The 14,006-nt window shown below is 37.4% G+C and overlaps 1 protein-coding gene across 1 annotated transcript in view; it reads left to right on the top strand.

Annotated features, from left to right (window-relative positions):
• The window catches only part of PPP1CB (protein phosphatase 1 catalytic subunit beta), a 28,781-nt gene extending 17,055 nt beyond the window's left edge, over positions 1–11,726 (top strand). Inside the window, exons 5-8 of the mRNA XM_041413503.1 lie at positions 4,370–4,441; positions 7,526–7,677; positions 9,215–9,349; positions 9,977–11,726. Of these exons, the coding sequence (XP_041269437.1) occupies positions 4,370–4,441; positions 7,526–7,677; positions 9,215–9,349; positions 9,977–10,081 (464 nt within the window). The 3' untranslated portion in view covers positions 10,082–11,726. The remainder of the gene's footprint in view (positions 1–4,369; positions 4,442–7,525; positions 7,678–9,214; positions 9,350–9,976) is intronic.
• The last annotated feature ends 2,280 nt before the right edge of the window (positions 11,727–14,006 follow it).

Below are 14,006 nucleotides of genomic sequence, written 5' to 3'. Positions count from 1 at the left end.
GACCGCTGAGGTCACACAGTCAAGTCTGCAGCTTGAGACATTTGTTATCACTGTAACAGATTAGACGTTGCTTGCATGGACTCCATAAAGCCTTGGCTGCTAGACAGTCTACCCTCTGTAGGTACCTGTCCCAGTTGGTGTACTGAAAAAAGTGTTTGGTGTTCAGCTGACTGACGGCTGTGACTTGTCTGAATATTTGAATGTACTTTGGTTCTCTTCTTTGTAGAATAGGCCTTGCCATGATTTTACAGGCAATGGTGTTTAACAGGTTTCCAGAAACCTGCAGTGTCAAACAGTTGACAAGAATTTCAGTTACTTGCAGAAAGAGCCATCCTGCCTTTTGCAGCTGTGTTTGCAACTGCCTCCATTAATAAGCAACTTTAATGCCTTTCTCTGAGTGATCTAGAAATGGTTTGGTAGATGTCGCACCTGTGTTGCCAGTGAGATGGAAATTAGTGGAAATGAAGGCAATGCAGAGACATCTAGTTTGAACACCTCCGTTTGGAATTAGAAACAGTGTGTAGCCCAGAGTTCCTGAGAAGACTCTTCCAGACTTCATGAGGTTCTGTTGATGGCTGCCATCCTGCCTTTATTAATTACAGGTATCAATTCAAGAGCTATGCCTCTATGGAATGTGCTTTAAAAATGGTCTGGAGTATTCTTGTGTCTTGTATTGAAAGCTTCTGCCTTCAGTGCCTGCTAGAATAAGCTATAACAGGGTCTTACACATAACATGCTTGGAGATATTGTTAAGTCCCTGTAAAAACATACTTACTGCAGTAATACACTTGGGTCTGCCAGTCTCTGGGTAGCACTGACATGTCAAAATACCTGTTTGTTTACACCTCATCTTTTATTCTTATTCTCAAGCCACGTGGTGGTGTTTTCTTCTTTTTAAGAACTGATATCTATCTTACAGGCTAAATCTCATAGTTTTAAGAATGAGAGATAGAGTCGCTTCTGTGCCTAGGTAGCCAGGTATCAGTGGCTAAAAACCCATGTAATACATTTGTCTCCAAAACAGCTTATGAAAGAATTACTGTTTTACTATCAACATATGTTTTAGAATTTTGATTTTTTGGAAAACAGAGAATGAATAGTAACAAAATACTGGAGTGTTTCAGGCAAACAATGAAATTTAGGCAGAAGATAATGAAAGCAGATTAGCAGGTAGAGCAGAGTGCTATAACAAAACCAATAGCTTTGTGTGTATGCATTTGAGACCTGAACCATGAGAGAGAAGCATGGAGAGCTGTTTTTCAGGAAAAAAGACTTAAAGTTTCATTGTAAATGGGGGAGGGGGGGGTGGTGGAGGGCATGTGTGAATTAAGTTTTCCTACTTGACTAAACAAGAGGTTATTTTGTGCATAGTATGCTTTAAGGATCTTTTTGTGAAAAGCAGTATTTACTTTGTTATTCATTGCTAATTACCCCTTAAATTGAACAGGCTTAGTGTGTAACTGAAATTATTCTGAAATTATTGCCACTCTGAACTGATCTGCAGCTATGAAACAAAATGAAAAGATTACTAATGTGCTGTGTGCTGCTCCTTATAAATGGAAGTGGACGTTCAGCACAGAAATAAGTTTTGCCCTTTTTCCACTTTTCTCCAGTCCTATCCAAACTGCATTCCAGATCCAGTGAAGTAATGGACTGTCAACGCCATGTTCATGATGTTACTACTCTAATAGTCACTGAGGCAGCAACACAAACCATTCAACTCTGCTGGAGGTTGAAGCTAGCATGTAGCATAAGGTAGGTGCCTTTTTTACTATATTGCGCATTTTTGCATAGTTTATTTTAAAAATATTGTCCTCTGGGATATAATAAAACTTTGCAAAACCGCATAACATAGTAAAACAAAAGGCACCTAACTTCAACCCCAGTAGGTCATCTACAATAGCTTAATATATCGAGTCATCTCTTTTACCTAAACTTTTCTGGGCATCTGTTTTGAGTTACCTATCTTGCAATATAACTGAAACCTCTCTTGCTACCCCTGTCTTTAAATGTTCATGCTAGTGAGAGGATCTTTCATTGTGTTTTTTCCGTCAGCTCCCTCTCTTCCCACATTCCTCACGCATGTAGTAATATGTCCTTTTTTTAAGCCTGTCCTCTCAATTAACTTCGGACTTTGCTGTTTATCTCACTTCATTAAAGTTTATTCCATAACCATTGTGACTTCTCCCTTTCTCTCTGCATTGTGTTCTGCACAGCATTGGTCCTCTTATCTATGACAGCAGTCTCTAGCTCTAATCTTTAGAGAACTTACATGATTAGTTTCAAGTTTCCATAAATGAAGTCCATATTGTAGTGTTGTATTGATGGAATACATTGGTTTTACCACACTGGATTGAAGCTCTGAGGTGGGAGTTCTGTTTGTACAGTAAAATACTACATTTTATGTAGTATTTTTAGGCTCTTTTTCTGTTTTTCTTCTGATGTTAATGACAACGGACTGGATGTTGATGTCTATCTCTACTTAATTTACATAGTATTCAAAGATTACACTATAGAAATTAGTATCTATCACACTTACTTTACCAATTCCACGCAGTCAAAGAGTGGTTCAAATCAAATTTGATGAGTCTACCAGGAGTAATGAGAATTCTTTGTTTTCCCTTAGGGAAGAAGTGGTCTTATGCTTCAAAAATACAGTATACTGAGTATACTTAAAGGTATTTTTTCTGTGCTTAACTGTTGTGACAAGACAACTTAAGTGTGTACTTTTAGTATGCTGTAAGTTTCAGCAATCATTTTTACTGGAAGCAGCTTTACAGTGAGCGTTAGCATTCTTATATCCGCCATTTAACACTGACCATGTAGGACTTTTCTCTGTAGGTATGAATTTGAGACATTAGCCATTTCTTTGTGTGCAAGGGGAGTTAGGAAAATACTTTGGGAAAGAAATGGTTACAAAGAAGTCTGCAAACCTGCAGGCAATTCCATAGGGTTTTGCCGGTTTCCAGTAATGCAAAATAGTACAAAAATGGACAGCCACACAGTTGAGACATGGTTTGTAGTAACATTTCCTTTTAAAGAATCATAGAGTGCACTGAGTTGGAAGGAACATTAAAAGTCACCTAGTTCCCAAAGACCCTGCTGTCGGCAAGGAACCTCCCGCTAGACCAGGAACCTGAGTCCCATCCAGCCTGGCCTTGAACACTTCCAGGATTTATTTTGGGTGCAACCTGAAATGCTGAAAGCTGTAACTTCATAGAAAGTCACAGAATGGTCATGTTTATTTCACTGAGACTGCCCATTGCAATCTCTGGGTGTGGTGCCGTGTGCTAATGGAATGTGTGTGCAAATAGATCAGATCTGGGGAAGGGGAAGTGGTGGATTCATCCAAGTTTAAAAGGTGATTTTATACTAGAATTTATATTATTATTATTCCTGTATTGTTGTGTTTATAGACTTGATTAATACTCCCTTTAAGTAGTTTACTGTTAGATTTCTGCCATCCTTTACAACCTCAAGGCAAGAGCATGAAAACAGCTTTTGCAAGCTGATGATGATAGGAGGCTTTTACCATAAGACTGCTTCAAGAAAAATAATCTAAAATCTTCATACTTGAAGAAGTGTTCCTCAAGTCTGTATCAAATGCTTTGGTTGCTGTCAAATATCATTGTTCTTGTAACATATACATTGCCACTGTGCAAACTCCGATGTTAGCTGAAATTATTTTACATGTTGAAATGACCTTTCCAATATCAGCTTTCTTCTGTCCTGTTCAGAGTTCTGGACTGAGTCAAATTGATATGGTTTATTAACATGAAATGTGTTTCATCACAGATTAGGTCTTCATGTTTGATTTTCAAATTTGCGGCTTTCTTAATTAGATACCTTGGCCTACGTAATTTAAATGCTTAGGACCCTTATTTAAGGACACATTAAGATGCTGTAGCATCTAGCAGGCTCTCTTTCATGCCTGAATGCCCCAAGTAGAGAAGCTTCAGGGAGTGTAAACTCCTCAAAGGGTGGCTTTGGAATTCCATGCTTTAATTGTAGTTGCATGTTAATGGCTAAATTATTGAAAGATAGCTGCGTCTGTACTAAGTGTTTTGGGGTTTTTTTAGAGTAATCAAAGTACTGTGATTTTATAATTGACTTAAGTAGCTGAGCTACAGTAGATGACAACCTCCATGGCTAAAAGGATCGTGATGAGAACCCCTTGCTAATTTCACTTGCATTATTCTCTGTCCTCTATTCAGCAACTTAATTATCTTATAGCAAACTCCCTTTTGTTTATGTTGCAGTGGAAACAATGGATGCTGTGTGCCTTTGAGCCTCAAATCTTGTGTTCTCTGGAACCCTTTCTGCAGATAAAATGCGTATATGAGTCACTTGTTTTCTTGTACTTCTACAGGACTGTCTCCAGATCTCCAGTCAATGGAGCAGATCCGGAGAATTATGAGACCTACAGATGTTCCTGACACAGGTGAGTGACATGGAATTTACTGTAAATAAGTCTTAATGATGAAACAGGTTTAATCAATTTCTGTGCAAGCGATGTAGTGACTTAACACAACCTCTGTTCACAGTACAGTATTCCTTGGTGCCTGTATAGGATGTGAGCCCTGTTCCTCATGATGGCTATGTTATCTGATATGTTAAAGGTTGTTGTATGTTGTGTGTTGTTGTTGTTTGTCATAGCAGAGTGCGGTATGTTTTTTGATACATGTTTTTGGATGTGTTATTCACAAGTTTCCCTTGAAACATCTTAGAAATGTAATGAAAGATAAAGGAAACTGAAGAGGTAGTTCCCCTTGCCTTGGTTAGGGACACACAAACCTTTTAGTCTATCAAAGAAAGTAAAACAGTACAACAAAGTTAAATTTCCTGGGTGCTTAAGTATTTGGACTTCTCTCTATTTGTCTCCTTCCTCATTAAATTTGAAAAATACAGCTCTTACTTCACTGTAGTTGGGACTTCAACTGCATCTATCAATGTATTCGTTGTGAAATTTTCTTCTACTAGGTTATTGTTCTGTTTATAAATGTTGGATGCAAATTGTTAGTGCTTTCTGTACAATGGTCTTTTGAATGATTTAATCAGTCTTGCTCAGTGTCTCATTACAGATTTCTTTACTAGCGGATTGAAAAGATGTTGAGCAGTACAATGGGATAGTTTTTAAAGTGTTGATTTCAACGGTAGTCTGAAACTAACTTTCAGAGGAGATATAAGCTCTGAACCTTTTTTGGAACATAGGTTACAATTAAACTTAGAAGTAGAAGAGTTGTTTCCTGTAATGTTCCTTAATGCATGGGAGTAATTCAGGGACTAATGTTAATATATCTACTGTCCCTTAATCAACACCACTTCTGTGCAAGCCAGTGTATACACTCCTGACACTACGATGCATTATGGACTGGTGAGTGATTGTTTCTGTGGTATAAATTACTACAGTGTTTGTCCTTATTCAGTCAATGCATAACCAAATAAATGTTAGCACAAACGAGTCCATCTTTGCATATATCAGTGTTCCCAGAAAAGATTGTTTTATTCAGCAGGCGAATAATATTGCTTGTGGCACCCCCACTTCAGGAATGCCCTTACGGAACGTAGTTCTCATTTCCATGGACACTCCACTGAAATCATCTCTCTTCTTAGTACCTCCTAAAAATAAGTATGGAGATTTTTTTGTAGAAGGCTTTTGTTTTGTGTAGTGTTTTGTAGTGTTATCTTTGCTTTCAGAAGCAATAGCTGTGTGTATACTGTCAGAGCTAAAATGAAATGTCCCATCAGAGGCATGTGTGCTGTGGTACAGTGACAAAGGTCTTCATCTTTTGGATCTATTTAAGGAAACTGGTTTTACATAATGAAAGTGAATCTTGTGGAAAACTAAAAATAAACTAAAGTAGTCTCACTTCCACGGAAGTTTCAAGCCCTTCAAAGCTGCCTCTTTGTGGAGGGGTGTCACTCAGTGACTGTGTTGATACAGAAGTTTTGGTACGTGATCATGTGGCTGTGCTAGGATTAGATCATTATGGTGGCAACTTCTAGCCTGATGAAAAAAGGCTTTGCAACTTCAACTGCAGTTTAAAGACCCCTTTAGGACAGATTTGCCTATTGTTCTGTATGACCCTAAAGATTATTTGCTTTTGGGGAAAGAGTAGAAGAGGAAGCACTTGCTAACAGCTGAGACAAGCAGCTTCTATCACTTGCTGGAAACTCATGGTAAGAAGCCATTAGGGATTGCAGGGCAATTATTGTTTTGGAAAACAAAGTTAATCAATACAGAACTAAATTTCAGTGACGTTTTTGTCATGCACTGTCTGTATTCAGGAGTTTATTTCTAGATGGAAATATTATCTAAAATGCAGTTGTACTTGTTCTGTTCTTCTAAAAACAAATCAAATTTTAGCCTGTTGTTAGAGAGGAGCTGTGTCTGGCACCAAAGACCATTTGATAAATGTATGTAAATATTAAATGGCCTAGTTGCACAGTAGGTTTCAAACATTGGTTTGCTTGATTACAGCTTGAAGGATATTTTGTTTAAGAAATAACATCTTCAATATTTTCTTTAGCAAGAAACCAAATGTAAATGTCAATCAAATTTCTAAATGGCAGATGAAGGAGCCTACTGGCTTATCCTTCAGATTGTGAGGCAATGCTGTTAAATATTTATATGCCTGTGGGTCATCACAGGTAAAGAAAGTACAATTTCATGGAAAGCTATGAAATGCCTTTCAGACCTTTGGGGGTTTCTTTGTGTTGCGGTTGGATTGGCTTGGTTCTTTCTCTTGCTAATATTAATGGGAAGTTCTATATGTGTAAAGGCATTGCAGTTGATCTAGAGGAATCTTTTTTAATACCTAGTGTTAACTCCAGAGCTGGCTGACCTTTTGTTGGCAGCAAAAGAAAGAAAAATTTAAAAAAATCTTGACCAGTGCTAAAATGCTGGAGGGGCTTACTGTTTTCCCTTAGCTTCCAGACTGGCTGTCACAAGGCTTTTGGAAACAGTCAACAGGGATCCTAGCAAATTTACAATGCTATGTGAGACAATGTATCAGTGTTTTGCTGTGTTACATTATTATTTAGTCACCTAAGGTTCTTCATGAATGGTAGGAATCATGTTCAGAAACTTAAGGTAAAAAGTTACTTGCTGCCTTTATAACTGGCCAGGCATAGGGCTTTTAAATTTACTGCAGCTTTCAAATTAACCTTTCTCAGTGAGCTGTGAAATTAATGGTTGCCTTTTAATACACATGTACTTCAATATTTTTAAACTCCTTAATGCTCACTGTAAACATGCTGAATATTGCAATAAAAGATTATTTCAGAGAACTATTCAAATCTGACTTTTTTCATCTCAAGGCATTTTCAGTGGTGAGGGGGTAAACAGTCTAGATATTTGCAGACTGTACTCTTTGTCCGAGTTGCACTTTAAGTATTGTTGCATTTGTTGTTAAGGCTTATTTTCTTTAGGAGGGTTGCTCTGGTAATTATAGTAGAACTGGTTTGCATTATAAAATACCTTACCTTCCAAGACTGGCATTTTCACTTTCATTATCTTTCGAAGGTTTGCTCTGTGACCTGCTGTGGTCTGACCCAGACAAAGATGTGCAAGGTTGGGGTGAAAATGATCGTGGGGTCTCTTTCACTTTTGGTGCTGATGTGGTCAGTAAATTTCTGAATCGTCATGATCTGGATTTGATCTGTCGAGCTCATCAGGTATGAATTTTGTTGCTGTTGCTTCTTAAAACCTCTCCTGCTCCTTAGCAGTAGTGTATGTTTGGAACTTAATTTGCACTGTGTTATTTCTAGAGAAAACATCTTTCTAATAAAGGGCCTGTAAAGTCTGTGTCCTTCCAACATGTTGGCTCATGTTGACCTGTGTTGTCTAATGTCAGTTGAGTAGAATACTAACACTGGATTTCTCCATTGATGTCTTCCTTTTGTACTGCCTGTTAAGTGTTAGACTGATGTATGTGAACATTACAGATAAAGTCTCCAGATTTAAAGGGGCAGAGTTATTTGAATTTCAGATTTACACAGAAGTTAAGTTCTTCAGTTTCAGCAGTAGACAATTCCTGGGTAGCTCTGGCTTGAACTACCTCTGCTTTGCTTCACTGAAATATTAAATGCATTTTGACTATCTCTACAAACAGGTCTATACGTAAAAACTTTCACTGTTGCCAGTATTTTGGTTCAGCTAGCCAGAGTATTTTGGCATAGATTATTTTTATTTCCTCACATTTCAGTCAGGCAGTTTTTGCATTGTCAATCCTTAGCACACTTTTTTATTAGGTTACTTCAAGCAAGAGTGCTAGTTAGATGGACATCAGGTTTCAGTTTCCTGTATAACATTTCAGTTTCATTATTTAGTCTTATTTTAGAAGCTCGCTCCTGCTGTGAAACAAAAATAGGCTCTTTATTCTGTGTCACTGTTAAGCTTGGGTACACTATTAGAACACTTAAAATTTTTTTGTTTGTAATTTTACTGCTAAAACATTAGAGAAGATTTAGTATCGATTCCACATGCTGACTGGATTTCTTAACTGCTGATCAAGATTACTGCCAGTTTTCTACAGTCATATAGTTGATTCAGTTCTTTATAAAAGGAGGATGATACAGAAGATCATGATGATTGCAACCAAAGTAAGCAGTTGGTTGTACTTGTACTACATTGTAACATGAAGCTTTTAGAAAAAAGGGAATATCCTTGGCTGGTGCATCATACTACTTGCGTGATTGTAAAGGTGTACTATGCTCTTAGGCAAGATCTGGCAGAATCACTCTTTTTTTATGATTTTGATATTCTAAAGTCCCCTACACTTGAGGTGGGTGCAGTCAACACCAATTTAAGCAAAACTTAATAGTTTCAAGTTGCAGTGAAAATGGTATCCAAATCTAGTATGCTCCAAACTAATCAGGTCAGACATCCACATTCTGTGTATAAAGTATTAAATGCTGGGAATCCTTACACTGGCAGTGTATAATTGGACTTAAACTATGAAAATATTAAACAGTCAAGCTGATGTGTGCTTAATATTTGAAGTGTCAGACATAGGGTATGCTATCTGGCCTGGCATTCAGTGTCAGGTAAGATAAAATGAGTGAACTTATCCTCTCTGAAAATCAAGACACAAAATAGCTTTCTGATTACTTCCTTTATCTTTCCAATATAAAGTCCAGTTTGCCTCAAGATACTTTTTTTTTTCTTCAGAGTCTCGTATGTAAGCTGTATTGATTTCTCTGGTGTTGACAGGTGGTTGAAGATGGATACGAGTTCTTTGCTAAACGGCAGTTGGTCACCCTATTCTCAGCTCCAAATTATTGTGGAGAGTTTGACAATGCAGGAGGCATGATGAGTGTGGATGAAACTCTGATGTGTTCCTTCCAGGTATGGTGTATTTGTGCGTTAAGGTGACTCTGTGTGTGGGGCTGTGTGGACCGAGTTAGTGTGCTCGTTGATGTGCTGGTGATTTGTGTAAAGCAATAGTCTTGGGCTACATAGGGCACTGCGCAGGAGGCTGGCATTTGTGAACAGCTGGAACTGCAAACCAACTGTTCTCCAGAAAACTAGAATTTTATGTTTTCCAAACTGTTGCATATTAAGTTGTTCATTCTATTCAAATGCTCATTTCAAAATTTAAAGTTTAATTGGGCGATTTTTTTTTCTCATACCTAGTGATTGGAGTACACGATTATGCAAACTAATTGTTATAGGGACCCTTCTAATATGGCTTCCTTATGAGATTTTAGTCCCTATTCCTTCCTGGAATGTGTTTTCAGCCCCTTTTCTTTCCCCTTTCCACCTCAGCATAGTGGTAGAACTAGAAGGATTTAGAGTTGCTGTTACTGTTGCATGTAGAACTAAGAAATTTGTACGGTTGTGATGTGATTTCCAACCCCCACTGCCATCCTTATCCCTGTTGTTCCTGCTGAACAAGGTTTCATGTGGGCTTAACAGTATTTGAAACGTTTTTAGTTATTGCTGACTCAAAGGAACTTCTTTATTTTCTCTAAGATATTGAAACCATCTGAAAAGAAAGCCAAGTACCAGTATGGTGGACTGAATTCTGGGCGTCCAGTCACTCCACCTCGCACAGCTAATCCACCGAAGAAGAGGTGAAGAAAGGAAATAATGTAGAAAACACCATCAGATCTGTCAAGGACAAAACTCCATATTAGAGTATATAATAAGTGTGCACTGTAAAACCATCCAGCCATTTGACACCCTTTATGATGTCACACGTTTAACTTAAAGAGACGGGTAAAGGATCTTTATTAATTTTTTCTAGTAGAAAGATGTGCAACACTGTATTGTAACAAGTATAGCTCCAAGTTCTAATATCCAGCATAGAGAGGAAAAAAAATTAGGAAAAACTATTTCAACTACATATTCACATTTACCACGGTTTTTAAAGTTGACCAACATCCCAGTTAAAACTTGGTGTAATAGTTAAACCAGATGAGAGCATGATGTTCCATTTGTGTAATGTGGTCTTATTGTTGCTTAATTGCTTTTACTTTGGTTATTTTGTAGCTAGAATGATGCGGAATATGGTATCTAGTCTTATTTCCTGGCTCTTTGAAATTGACACGAGGAAGGGGCTTTCTAGAACAGCCATTGATCTCTTATCCTCCCCCTAATCCCCTGTTTTTTCATCATAATGCCGTGTGCCCCATTATAATGCAAAGTTTATAGTACAGTAGTGATTAAAAGGCAAACTGAGTCCCAAATGCCCAGACTGGACAGCTTGGCAGCCAACATAATTAAGACAGAAAAACCTGTCCTGACCTTTAACTTAAACTGCCACACAATGGATTTGTGCACTACACTATTTTAAATTATTGACATTACACTGTGCGATGGCACTTCATTTAACTTAGATAGGACAAAAATGGTATTGCCTCTTAGTTGGTAACTTGATTTAGTGGTACCTTGGCTTTAGTTTTATTAGCATGAAACACCTTTGGCATGCTTGGCTTCCAGGTAACTTCCTACCTGCATCAGAATTCATCTTACATAGTTCCACAGAACATGAAGATCCTTATTTGCTAAGCCTTTGAAAGCTGACATTCTTTTTCAGAAGAGGGTGTGTTTAAATGGATGTTTTTCAACATACAATAGGCTAGATGATGAGTGGTGAGCTGAAAATGCTACAGGAATGTCCAACTTCATAGTAAGGCTTACATCACTAAAGATTCTATCCATTTGGATTTTCATGATCAAATTTCATATACTATTGTATAGACTTCTGCTTTGTAGTGTACTATAGTAGCAATAATTTCTGTACGTGATCAAGAGTTACGCAGTATTTCTTTTCAGTTCTCTCCTTTATCAAAAGAGTTAACATTGGCAAATGGCAAGATGTGGAGAAGATACAAAATATATAGTAGGATAAATGAAAGGCACAGATTTTGTGATGCTTTAGGATGCAATACTTATTGGACACAACTACAAAAGCTTTTACTGAATACTGTCAAATTTGTTAGATTCTTTGGGGGAAGGCTGCAGATTTATACCATTCTAAATGTGCATCAGTAGATGTAAAACTCTTGACTTCAGTATTGTCTTTGAAAATGTTAAATTGAGGATTCTAGTAACTTATGTTTTATGAACTGGCACATTATATAATGCAAGAGATATATTGATTTCTGACACAGTGAGCAAGTTCTTTAAAATGGTTTTGAGTCTCTTTTCTAATTCCATTTTATTTTAAATGCATATTTTAAATGTAGGTTTTTTCATTTAGTAAAAGTTGTCTAATTCATTTGAATGAAGTCTGACTGGTTATTTTAACATACCTGACTTACTCAAAATGTGTGGAGTTGGTTGTTTTTAAAGAAAAGGAAATCTTACAATATATCTATCTGTTACTGATTTATACTGGGTTGGTCTGTGGTTTTGGACAATGATTTATTCTACCCCACTTCGAAGCAAACACCAGTTTCAATGCTTAAAATAAAATGTAGCAAATGTTCTTGACATTGTTCAAAGACACTTGTTCTTGAAAGTCACCAGTAAGAGCTGTGTGAGAGTAACTGCAGTTTGGGACAAGGTAATTAATGAAATCTAATCTGTAGCATTGACATGGTAACTTCCTGCTCTTAAGTCATTGCTTACTTGAGATTTATTTTTGCAAGTTTTGAAAATGCTGGGTTTTACCAAGTGCCAGCCTCTGTGTTACCAAACATCTGGATTAACCCTTTTCTATTTTTTTTTGTTTCTGGAACAATGTCTTCTGTATCATAAAATGTCCAGGTGTAAAGCTGTATGTTATGTGAGTACCTAACACGCTCGCTTGTGTTACAGATGCTGTGTCAAAAGAAAAATAAAGTCTTCGGGCCTTCTTCTGTGTCCTAAAGAAATAGGAAATTTTTAGTTTGTTTAATGGCATTTGTAGGCCACGTGGGGTGCTGGTATTCTGAAGAATTGCTGTTTTTACATAGCAGCAGTCATTTGGAAATTATTTGAATGTTGTTTTGATTTCTGGAGAGTTGGGATGTTTGCTAACATCCCTCATCCATCTATATGGTAACAGAGCACACAAGATGTAGTAATCTTACCCCTACAGATAGGACTGATATTCCATATCAAAAGCAAGTCTGATACATAACAGAACTCACCATTTCAGCTTACATTTACAGGATTAGTATGAATCTCTATTTTAATATTGTCTATTCTGGGAGAAGTAGAAAAAAACCCTCAAGTCTAATTCTATGCAGATAAAATTAACTTTCTTTCTTGAAAATTACTAGTGGTCTGATGGCTAATATTTTTTTTCACGTAAGCATCTTGTCAGTACAAGCCTTAAATACTGTTAAATAGCACATGTAGTGTGCTGGGAATAAACAGGAGCATTGTCATATGGGCTGTTGACAGGCATATGAAACATAACACCATTTGAGATGTGCTTTTGCATGTTTACCCCACCCCCCACCTTTATCTGACAGTAATATTCATTCCATGTTTATAGTAGAGTACACATGGCACACAACCTCTTGTCTTGTTCCTTTCTGGTTGATGGGCATTTTGAATTTCCCAAATACTAATTTAAAGTATTTAAAGGCATGCAGCCTTGGTCTCTTTTGTGGTGGTTGATACAAGATTCTTGTTTTGCATCACTTTTTTTGTATGCATGGATAATTGTTTGCTGCTTTAAAGGATGAAAAAAGTTTCATATAGTTGTGGTTGTACTGCTCTAGTACCTTGAATACTGTTTCTGTTTAGCACGTTGTTTGTAATGATCTGATGTATTTCAAAAAACTGCTGTAGAAATAGACTCACTGAAAACGGTGTGAAGATCTTAAACTATTGGATTGCATTTGGTTTGCTGCATATAGACACGCAGGTATACTTGTGGCCACTGAAGTCTGAGTTGGTCATTTTGCTTCCAAGTTTAGTGTAATTAATTGCAAGTGTCCTGCTGCTGGGTGTCACCAAGTTTCAGGATCCTGTTGCGAAGACAATCTCCGTTTGTACTGTACCCTCTGTTGAGAGGGAGGCCAGTAGGTAGGTGTGACGCAGCTTGTAGCATCCCAGTGGTGTGCACTTACTTGCCTGGGGAACTGATGGAAATTCATCTGATCTGCAGAAGGAAGTTGCTTTTATGGTTAGTAACCTTACATCCCTGTTGTGAGCTTGTTTGGTCATAGAAATCCATCTTGCTGTGTTTCTGCTAAAGTCAGAATCGATGAGCAGAAAGGTATCTTTAAATGAAGAAGTGTTCCTGTCTGTGGCTTATCTTTCAATAAGTCTAAGTGGAACCTTGTCAGATTGAATTGCTGGAGCTCTGCATGATTAGTTTGGGGCTGGGAGACATTTTTTTTTGCTCTCTAGTAATAGAAATATAAAAGACACTTGCTGTTGGATATGGTTGAACTGAAGGTGATCTGAGAGTAACTGAATAGCTGGAATCTTCAGAAATTGTAGATGTCAGATACAAATATTCCATGCTTCTCCTTTAACGTAAAGCTCAGCGGTTAACAGAAAAGGGATTCTGCTTTCTAGAGGTTTATGTAGATAACAATTTTTAAAGCGTAGTCTTTAA

The sequence above is a fragment of the Onychostruthus taczanowskii genome, unplaced genomic scaffold, assembly GCF_017590055.1.
Source record: "Onychostruthus taczanowskii isolate IOZ18803 unplaced genomic scaffold, ASM1759005v1 scaffold42, whole genome shotgun sequence".
NCBI lineage: Eukaryota > Metazoa > Chordata > Aves > Passeriformes > Passeridae > Onychostruthus > Onychostruthus taczanowskii.
Note: the sequence above shows the minus strand (reverse complement) of the source record. Positions and strands in the feature narration are given on the sequence as shown.